This window comes from Aegilops tauschii, chromosome 2 (genome assembly GCF_002575655.3).
Source record: "Aegilops tauschii subsp. strangulata cultivar AL8/78 chromosome 2, Aet v6.0, whole genome shotgun sequence".
Classification (NCBI taxonomy): domain Eukaryota; kingdom Viridiplantae; phylum Streptophyta; class Magnoliopsida; order Poales; family Poaceae; genus Aegilops; species Aegilops tauschii.
Window position 1 is genome coordinate 155,853,590 of NC_053036.3, and position 10,940 is coordinate 155,864,529.

Here is a 10,940-nt window from a genome sequence, read left to right on the forward strand (position 1 = left end):
TTATTGCTATGCTCCTTGCTAGCTAGAATGTTCAACGATAAAGAGCATGTCAAAGTCATGGTTTTCTATCTGAGGTACTTCCTCTGTTCCAAATTATGGTGCATACAGCTTTTTTTTCGAAAGTCAAGCATTCTAAAGTTTGACCAGGTTTCTTGAGAAAAATATTTACATCTACAACACCAAATAAATACAGTATCATTATATTTCTTTTAATTGTATTTGTTTGGTATTATTGATGTTGATATTTTCCTCTATACACTTGGTCAAACTTTACGAAATTTTAACTTTGAAATGGCTAATTGCAGTTAGGTTTTATTAGTTCAGTAGAAGAATCTAGACAAAGGGAAGTATATGTCAGCATGTTGTGCTCTCTGTTCACAGAAAAATCATGGATAACATCAGATGTATGCAGGTAGCCTGTCACTTTAATGATGGAATTTAAATTTAGAGTTTGATGTATCTGTTCATGACATTTGGAGCTTTCTTGAGGGTGAAACTTCACTGAAAGTTCAGTTTTTGATACAAGTATTCAGATTTGACTCCATGATAGTGGTGGAAAACTGGAACATGAGGTTCCTGCAGTTGCCATTCAGTTTGGCATATTTTCACACTCCCAACACTGTACTGTGCAAGAGTTATGTCATGTAATCATGTGCCATCCCTAGCAATCCATCACTTTGAATATATGAGTTTTTTTTTTCGGCACTCTATATTTGCCAACTAGGAGTATAACACATGCAGTGCTACAACAATTATAAGCAACTTTTAGGCTAATAGTGGCATGCAGTAGCAAGCGTTCAACCTGCACACAGTATGAATGATCATATCTTGAATGTGAATATGTCAAAAATCAAGAGCATATTTGTTGTCCCACATGTCCTAGTCAACTACTATCGTGGATGGATGCTTGCTGCAGTGTTTTGATTCAGCACCGCAGTTTCTGGTCATGTCTATTTCACTAGGGTAGTGCACAATTGATTTGTTTTGTGCCTTATATCAGGTTGCTTTTACCTTGCCTGCCACTGTAAAGCTTTCTTCACTGGAAGACTTACCCTGCGTTTCTGTGGCAAAACATGTCATTGTCTATCATTTCCTTTAAAATGATCAATGTTTCCACTTGCGTAAGATTTGCCATACAGAGGACATTGGTATCTAACCATCACAAAAATCCCTAATTGCAGTTGGGTTTTCTTAGCTCAATAGAAGAATCTAAACAAAGGGTTAGTTTTTGTAAGTCACTTCATTCTTTATCTGATAAATCTTAGGCTGCCTAGTATTTCTGCTAAACCACTGTACTGATGGAAGTTCAGTATAGACTGATGTATCTGTTAATGATATCCTCATTCTGCTGTACATTGCTGGATTGAATAAGCATGTTATCTGGCTTCCTGATTGTAACCCATGACCACTAATGTTAATGCATAAAACTTCCCCTGTGTCCATTTCTGTGAATGCACACTCGGTTGTTTTCTGCTCATGTCTATTTCAGCACTAATCAGATCGATTTTACTTTGCATGTTATTATAAGGTTTCTTGACTGAAGAACTTCCACCGAAAGTTCAGTTCTTGAAATAAGCATGCAGATTTGACTCGGTGATAGTGGTGGAACAGTTTAACATGAGGATCCCGCGGGCTGCCGTTGTCATTTTCAATTTGGCATGTTTTCACACTCTCCGCCATCTTGATCCTGCGGTTGTACTTACTTTGAATTATGTGATATTCCTGGCTTCACAATCTGAACTGCACATGGGTGAATATCGCGTGGTTGGGATTTTCTTGTTTAGAATCTTGTTTGCTGTTGACTTCGAGGCTGTGGAGCATGTGGCATCTCCAATCCTCACATCAAGACCAGGATCGGATCATCACCGTATCTTTTCTTCAGAAATACTATACTGCATGCCAGGTTGGGGTCAGGTCCATAGACCAAGTAGTATCAAGTTAACTTGCTGTTTAGTTGGCTAACCCCAAGGGAGCAGCCACAAGTTCCTATCTTAATTGAGGTCAGTAACCAAGCTATCTCTAGCATTTCAGTTCTATTTCTTCAGCGAGTTATCCGAGCAATCATAGTGCATTTTGAATTAAATCTGTTTCCCAAGCTGTTTTCCTGATATTTTTCAGATTCCTTCTTCATCTCTTGCAGCGTCAGGAGCCGGCGTGGCGATCGACATGGCGTCAAATGCACAGTTTATGGCTGTGATGCTGCTACATCTGTGCACCACGTCCTCCTCCCTATACCTCGGTCCACCACGCCAGGCGCACAACTACCTCCGTTTTGCCGACGTCAATCGCCATTGCCAGTCCATGCTCTCGTCGGCCACCGAGCTGGCCTACGAAGCCAACCGTCCCTACCAAGTGAGGCACCAGCTATCCTTCGAGAAGGGCGACTGGCGCCAGGACGCCGACCATGCGCCTCTCCTGCCGTTCGTCGCCGGTGACGCGCCAAAGAAGGGCGCTCGCCGGTTGCCTGAACCCCTGTCCCTTGCAACATTCGTTGTCACGCATGTTGACGACGACGAGGAGCACCGTGCAAGGCCAGCCGTCAACGTCAGCGGCGTCCTCGTCCTTGCCCGGAAGAGTGCCGCGCCGGAGTTCGCGCCAGGTATGTCGACCGTGTCGCCGGAGTTCAACCTTTCGGCGGGCAGCACCAGGCTCAAGATTATATTTGTAGGCGTGTACACGGAGAGTGCAGATAGCAATGGGGATGGCGACGGCGAGCGAGTACTGTGCATGGTCGGGAGCGCTGTCCTGCCGAAGCGCAGCACCGGCGGCGTTGACCCGTGGGATTGGGCCAAGAACTCCGACCGGAGCAGCTTCCGGTCGCCTGTAACGGCCGACAACAACATACTGCTCGTGCTACGGTACCCGAAGAAGCTGACACTGACAACCCGTGCGGTGGCCGGCACGATGCGGAGCACGAGCGGCGCGTCGGATGCGTCCTACTTTGACACCGTGCAGCTCGTGTCAGGGCTCATCTCCTACAGCATGTACCATTACCAGCCCCAAGAGCTCGCCGCTGGCGCAGGCCACGCGCTCCCTTCGAGCGGCGCCGATGATGGCGTGTCCAGCCGTGCAAGGGATGTGTACAACGGAAGCTATCCATGCCTAGTCCTTAACCGAAATGCTTATGGACAAGTCAGCACCGTGCTCCCCGGATGGCAGTGCAACTCCACGGCAGCGACGGGCGGGTCGTGCCACGGCATCGGGCCGTTCGAAATGGACAAAGCAGCAGACGCGGACGCGTTCGCTGGGGTTGGCATCATAATGCAGGACTTCCAGTGCCTGGAGCAATACGACATGGCCGGCCCGACCGGCACCGCGATGGTGTCGGTCGTGTTCCGCGCCCTGTCCCCATGGGAGGACTGGAGCACGGCGAGGTCGCGCTCCGGGCTTAGCGGGAAGACACTGTCGGCCGAGGGAGTCTGGAAAACATCGACAGGGCAGGCCTGCATGGTGGCATGCCGTGGCATCGCGGGCAAGAAGGCGTGCAACTTCCGGGTGTGCCTCTTCTTCCCGACGACGATGTCCATTACCGGCCTCGACACCATGCTGGGAGAGATAACCGGCGTGGACGCAGCAGCCGGCGGAGTGGCATACCCGCCCCTCCTGTCGTTCCGGCAGCACATGAGCCCGCCACGCCTATGGGGCTACTATCCCGACGATGGCATACCGCTGGTGTCATACAAATACAACTACGCGAAGGTCAATCAGGCCGGCGAGCTGCGCCGGAGGAGCGAATTGCCGTCGCACTTCCGCAAGATCGTTGCGAAGTCTCTGTCCATGAGAGATGGCGCTGGCAATGACAGGAGGAGCCTGTCCAGCCTCGCCGACAGGCTCACTCTCTGGTTCATGGCCATGCCAGACCTGTTCCGGCAGGAATGGATTGAGCGTCCGATCCTTCACTTGGAGGTCTTCTCCCTCGAGCAGGTCATCGACCGCTATTCACCCCCGCAACACGGGGATGGCAGACCAACAAAAGAGCCTGGAACGGAGGGGCGCATACTACTCAATGTGTCGGCCGAGCTCACCATTTTTAAGGATCGTTGGCCCCAAAAATCAGTGATGTCGCTTGAAGGCGTGTACAATCCAGACGACGGTCGGATGCACCTGATCGGCTGCCAAGATGTCCGGCTCCCGTGGCAAAACTCATCGACAAGCAGAGATCTGGGACTCGAACAAGGGATGGACTGCTCCATCGAGGTGAAAGTCGAGTACCCGCCGACCACGATGCACTTGTTTGTCATGTCGACGGCGAAGGTGCAGATAGCGAGCACGAGGACGGCCGTCGACGCGCTGCATTTCAAGGCGGTGAAGCTCAGGGCTATGCCCTCGTACCCGCAGCAGCGGCCCAGCGGGTTCTACCGAGGCGTCGTCAATGGCGTGCTCTGCATTGTACTGCTATCAGCCACGATCGCGGCCGTGCTCAGCCAGCTGCGCTACATCAAGACGCACACCGACGTGGCGCCGTACATCTCCCTGGTCATGCTCAGCGTCCAGGCTCTCGGCTACGGCATCCCGCTGGTCACGGGCGTCGAGGCGATCCTAGCGAGGGTGACCTTGCGCTCGTCCGGCGATGTCGCCAAGGCGACGTCTTCTGGATGAACTCCCTACTACATGTTTGACACGTGGCGGCTGTGCGAGACCATCGACCAGGCGGTGAAGGTCCTCACGGTCTGCGCCTTCATCCTCACGGTGCGCCTCGGCCAGAAGGTGCGGCGCTCGAGGGCGTGCATGGTGGAGCGGTCGCCGCTGGACCCGGCGTGCGTGCCGAGCGACGGCAGGGTGTTCGTCTACTACTGCGGCGTGCACCTGGTGCTCTTCGTGCTCATCCTCGCGCTCAACAGGGAGGCCATGGCCGTCGAGCAGCAGGTGGCGCTGATGCAGGACCTGTTCCTGCTCCCGCAGGCGATTGGCAACGCCGTGTGGCGGATAAACTGCAGGCCGCTCAAGGGGAGCTTCTACGTCGGCGTCACCTTCCTGCGCCTGCTGCCGCACGCGTATGAATACGGAGGGCCGCCGGCTGATTTCCGTTCGCGCTCGGTCGACGTCAATGCCGGCAGTCAAGGGCGCTTCTTCGCCAAGGCAGGCGACATGGTGATACCGCTTGCCGCGGTCGCGCTCGCGCTCGTAGTGCACGCACAGCAGCGATGCAACTACGCGATTGTTAGTAGGATGGGCAAGCCGGAGCAGAAGAAGCTGCATCACATCTTCTAACTGATTTCTGTATTTGCAACAACGCATATCTTACCAAGCCAATAGGTGTTTCAGAACCCTTGATCATGGCAACTGAAAAAGTAAATTTACAGAAACCGGGATGTACCGGTGGGGAATCCACTATCCATTGGTTTCATCAAGATCCATGCAGTCTGACCCGGTATAACACAATAATTCATTCCAGCAACTATACTTCGTAATACGGCCTGAGACAAAACTGGCAGCTTTTTGCAGTAGAGAGAGAGAGAGTTAGAATTGAGAGACGGACGCTGCATGCATTCTCTCTCCATACAAATGACATGTATTTAATTTCATCTTTAAATTTGAAATGATTGATATCTGTTAAATGAAATGTCCATTTTTGAAACTTTTTATACATTTGCAATCGTCGTGACAAGATCTTTAGAACAAGATCAATCTTGGATATATTTGAAATACTTTTTATTTTATATATTTCGGTTATCTTTGAAATGACTTTCACAAAACATAAAATTGTTTCACTTTGAAAAGATATTTCATATATTTGAAATAATTAATTTCACACACGCAACAATCTATTTCACATAGCCGAAATAACTAGTTTCACATATTTAAAAAATGGACCTAAATTGTTGCATAAACTCACTTCACTCATTTTAGAATATACTTTCACTCATTTCAAAAAACTTATTTCAATCCTGAAGAGACCGATTTCAGAGGTTTTGCCACAAAAAAACTTGATTTCGGTCATTTTGATTTAATGATTTCAATTATTTCAAAAAACATATTTAAATTATTTCCAAAAACAATTTCACTCGCTTCATAAAACATATTTCAATTATCATTGAAATAACAATTTGTAACTCGCTCCAAAAACAATTTGTAACTTGTTATTTTGGTGAGATATGTATTGAAATATATGAAATTACTTCCCTGAAATATATTTCAATGTGGAGTTGCAAGATGTGGAACTAATTTCTGCGAAAATATATGAAATTACTTCTCTGAAATATATGAATGCTATTTGTCATATCTGTAACTTGTTATTTCAGTGAGATATGTATTGAAATGTATGAAATTACTTCCCTGAAAAATATGTAATTACTTCCCCGAAATATATTTCAATGTGGTGTTGCAAGTTGTTACACTAATTTAATTGTAATGGTGTGTGCAAGATATGTGAAATTTATATTTCAATGTGGTAAACAACCAACTTTGACTCTTTTGAGCATGTAATATGCAAACTTGACAAAACACAATGAAATATGTTTCATATACTTAAAAAAATACTAATTCATATAAAACTAATTTCATTCATTTCAAAAGAACTGACTTCACTCATTTCATTAACTTATTTCATTCATTACCAAAATGTTTTGAAATAATCAGTTTGACATGTTTGAACGAACTAGTTTCAGAAAACTGATTTCACTTATTTCAAAAAATATTTTCACTAGTTTCAGAATCGATTCCAATTATTTCGAATAAGTAAGTTTGAAATAAGTGAACTTTAAATTTTGGTATGATTGAAATAAAAAACTTAAACTAGTTTAAATATATTCGAAATTGGTCTTGTTCTACAGATCACATGTTCAGGAATTTGAATATTATAAAAGAATTCAATAATAGAAAATTAGTGTTAGAGATATTGTCCATCTAAAATTTAAAACAAAGATAAAATGGATGGATTTGTGTGTGAGAGAGAGGAGAGATTTTGCATGCATGCATGCGTACCGTTCCTGTTAAAAGGTACTTACTCCGTTCCTAAATATAAGTCTTTGGAGAGATTTCAAATGGAATATCACATACGGATGTATATAGACATATTTTAGAGTGTAGATTCGCTCATTTTGCTCCGTATCTAGTCACTTGTTCAAATCTCTAAAAAGACCTATATTTAGGAACGGAGAGAGTACTACTCATTCTGATATTGATTAGACTAAAATCAAAAATACAAGAGATTCTTTGCAATGAATACTTTCATATACAGATGCACATGGTCCCACAACTTTAGATGTGGCAGCACCTTATTGGTGGGAAGATCACCGGTAGCTCCCGGCTCCGGTAAAAAACACTTTGCGTCATGGCAACTGAAAGTAAGCAAACACATTGCATATATTCCGTGAAGCCTATGTGCACAGGCATGTTAGACCAACAGCTTGTAGTGTGTGCTTTTGTTGTCGATCTGAACAAAATACACAAACCAAAAACTATATGGAGCACTCGTTCTTTGGTATCATGGGAATGATATGGTGTTTGCTCTGTAAACAAATTAAAGGCTTGTATGCTTGACTGAATAAAATGAAAATTTAGAGATGAACTAAACCATGCCACTCCCAATCAGAGAGCAACAAAGTACAGACTTAGTTTTCTGTAGAGAAATAGCTACTCCCTTCTTTTCAAAATATAAGACGCGATTGACTTTGCACGGTCTTTGATGCACGGCTTTTGATGAGTACTATATATGTATGCAGCAATACAGTTTAAATAAGCCATGAGACTTCAAGTCCAGGTTCATGTGAAAGAACGCTAGTATTCTAGGATTCTTCATTTTTGTGGGCCATTTAAGGCATGCAGGAAGAGACCAAGAAATCTACAGTCTCAGAGCGACAGAAAATCTCGTATCACGGAACCAGAACATTTCTTTGATTTATAGGTCAAATAGGAAGCAGGCGATAACCCAGCTCAGGGAGAAGGCCCGTGACTTACGAGTAGTAAAGGTGGTAACAAAAGAAAGAGGCGTACCCAGCAAATGTAATAGCCCAAGGCGTTTGTTATTTTTCTTATTGAAGCAGAGAGCCTTAGCCTACTAGACAGAGGCGGTAAATAGGACATGGCAGATACAGAGCTTCCGCTCGGTTGTGAATTAGCATGCAAGTTTCTTTTGATCTATCAAACATGGCATAAAGTTCTAGTTCCGTTCTTTTTTTGCGTAAAGGTTGTGCACTTTTTCATCAGTTTTCTTTCTTTCTTTCCTCGTTTTCACCGGGTTTGTTGTTTTCTTTGTTTCTTTTCTTGCTTTTCATTGGGTTTTTCTCCTTCTTCGGTTTTTATTTCTTTCTTTCTTAGTTTTCATCGGTTTTCTTCGTTTCTTTCCCAGTTTTCTTCGGTTTTGTTGTTTTTCTTTGTTTCTTTTCATGGTTTTCATTAGTTTTTTGCTTTTCTTTCTTTGGTTTTTATTTATTTATTTCTTGGTTTCCATCTGTTTTCTTTGTTTTCATTCTTTTATTTTTGTTTCTTCAATTTTTTTCATTTTCTTTTTCCTTGGATAATTTTGTTTCTTTTTCACTTTTCATTTTTTGGTCTTCTTTGTTTCTTTTGGTTTTCATTCTGGATTTCTTGTATATGTTAACAATATTTTTCTAATACACGTTTACATTTTTCTGATACAAATTTAACATTTTCTGAATACATGCTTATCTTTTTCTAATACACAATTTAAACATTTTTTGAATGCTTGATTAATACTTTTCAAATACAAGATTTTTTTTTTCAATACTTGGTCAACATTTTCCAATACACACTTTTAAACTTTTCAAATGCTTGCTTAACATTTTTCAAATAAAAAGATTAACATTTTTTGAATAATTGGACAACTTTTTTTCATATACATTTAATATTTTTCAAATTCTTGATTAACATTATTCAAACAATTTTTCAAATGCTTGATATTTTTCTATACTTGATAAAAAAAATTCATCATTTTTTAAACATGGCCAACATTTTTTATATACACATTGAACTTTTCTCAAATGCTTGATTAAATTTTTTCAAATATTTGTTCGACATTTTTTTTTTCAAATTTTTGATAAACAACTTTATATAGATGATCAACAAAATTCATCATTTTTTTAATACATGATCAACAAATTTTCTATACACGTGGAATATTTCCCGAATGCTTGGTTAACATTTTTCAAATACTGGTTCAAAAAATTTCAAATACTTATTCAACATTTTCCGAATGCTTGATTAACATTTTTCCAATACTTGTTCGATATTTCCCAGTACTTGTTCAACATTTTTCAAATAGTTATTCAACATTTTCCAAATGCTTGCCCAACATTTTTCAAATACTTGTTCAATATTTTTCAAATACTTGTTCAACATTTTTCAAATGTTTTTTGTAGTGTGTTTTTTGTATTATAAACAAAAGTGCAAAAATAAAAGAAAACATGGAAACAGAAAACATGAAATAAATAGAAAAAAGGAGGTTGTGACCTCCCGCGCTTCTGGGTCGGCCCATCTCGGTCTCGCCGTTCAACAATGGTTTCTGGCATTTACTGTGTGTTGCAAACCGGCGCACACAGCCTCCGCGCTTGGGTTGACCGATTTGCGTCTTTTTCTTTTTCGCTCAAACTGAAAAAAATAGCGGGTCACCCAGAATCAAATATGGGACCTCGAGCTTCACTGAAGCAGTGCATAACAACTAGGCCATTGCACAACCTATGTCAACTAACTTCGTTTTTCCCTCTTTTTGTTTTTTCTGCTCGGAAATCCCTTGGTTTTGGGAACCAAACCAGTTCTTATTTTTCCTTTTTTGGGTAATGGTTTTGTTCGGTTTCCTTTTTCTTCTTCTTTCCTAAATGCGTGACTTTTTATTTTCATGATCTTTTTAAATTGACGAAACGTTTTTTCATACTCGTGATTTTTACTAAAATCGATGAACTTTTTTCAAAGCTGATGTTTTCTTCTTTAGAATTGATGAACCTTTTCCAAAAATAATGATTTTTCTAAAAAAAATCCAGTGAGAAATTTTCAAATTTGTGAACATTTTACAAAATCAATGATTTTTTTTCTAAAATTTGATGAATTTTTTTCAAAATCTTGAACTTTACCCAAATTCGGTGAACTTCTTTTGAATTCACAAACTTATGTTTCTTTAATGTATTTCAATAAAATAAGCTTTTTAAAATTTGTGAACTCTTTTTCAAAATTAGTGAACTTTTATTTAAAATATGTGATCTTTTTTCAAATTTGTGAACTTTTTTTCAAAATCATGAACTTTCTTCGAGTTCGGTGAACTTTTTAAATTCACAAAGCTATTTTGAATTTGTTAATTTTTTTTGCATAAAATGAATTGCTCAAATTCATGAACTTTTTTGAATTACCAAACTTTTTTTCTTGTTCGCGAACTTTTCTTGGAGAGCGAGAGGTTCAGCCGTTCGGAACAATTGTTTGAATAAAATCACGAACTTTTTTTTTATTTTGCTTGGTTTGCTCCGGTGATCTATGCTTCAACCGTTCGGAACACTTGGTTGAGCTTTGCCCGTTAATTTTTGTAGCCAAAATGTGTAGGGAATCGTTGCATGGAAAACAAAAAAAATTATACGCACACGCAATGATCTAACCATGGAGATGCATAGCAACGAGGGGGAGAGTGTGTCTACGTACCCTCGTAGACCGTAAGCGGAAGCGTTTCACAACGCAGTTGATGTAGTCGAACTTTTTTGCGCTTCAACCGATCAAGTACCGAACGCACGACACCTCCGCGTTCTGCACACGTTCAGCTCGGTGACGTCCCTCGCCTTCTTGATCCAGCAAGACGTTGAGGTAGTACATGAGTTCCGTCAGCACGCTGGCGTGGTGACAGTGATGGTGCAGTGATCCCTGCAGGGCTCCGCCTAAGCACTACGAAAATATGACGAGGGTGTAAACGGCGGAGGGGGGCGCCGCACACGGCTAACAGTTGATCTGGGGTGCGCTAGGTGCCTCCCTCCCACATATATATAGGTGGGAGGGGGAGGGGA

General features: G+C 42.3%; 1 protein-coding gene across 2 annotated transcripts; it reads left to right on the forward strand.

Moving 5' to 3' along the window:
* The first annotated feature begins 221 nt into the window (after nt 1-221).
* On the forward strand, nt 222-5,583 carry LOC109736633 (uncharacterized). Of its 2 annotated transcripts, XM_020295846.2 has the most exons (3): nt 222-2,000; nt 2,141-2,599; nt 2,669-5,583. In XM_020295846.2, exons 2-3 carry the CDS (start codon nt 2,167-2,169, stop codon nt 4,597-4,599), a joined length of 2,364 nt encoding a protein of 787 aa, XP_020151435.1. In that variant the 5' UTR covers nt 222-2,000; nt 2,141-2,166; the 3' UTR covers nt 4,600-5,583. The 2 variants fall into 2 exon arrangements, with proteins under 2 accessions (XP_020151435.1, XP_020151434.1); XM_020295845.2 differs by having other exon boundaries at nt 2,141-5,583.
* Nucleotides 5,584-10,940: the final 5,357 nt, after the last annotated feature.

What these genes read in the sequence shown, in the direction of transcription:
- LOC109736633 (XM_020295845.2), top strand. Translation starts at nt 2,167, where the DNA reads ATGGCGTCAAATGCACAGTTTATGGCTGTGATGCTGCTACATCTGTGC.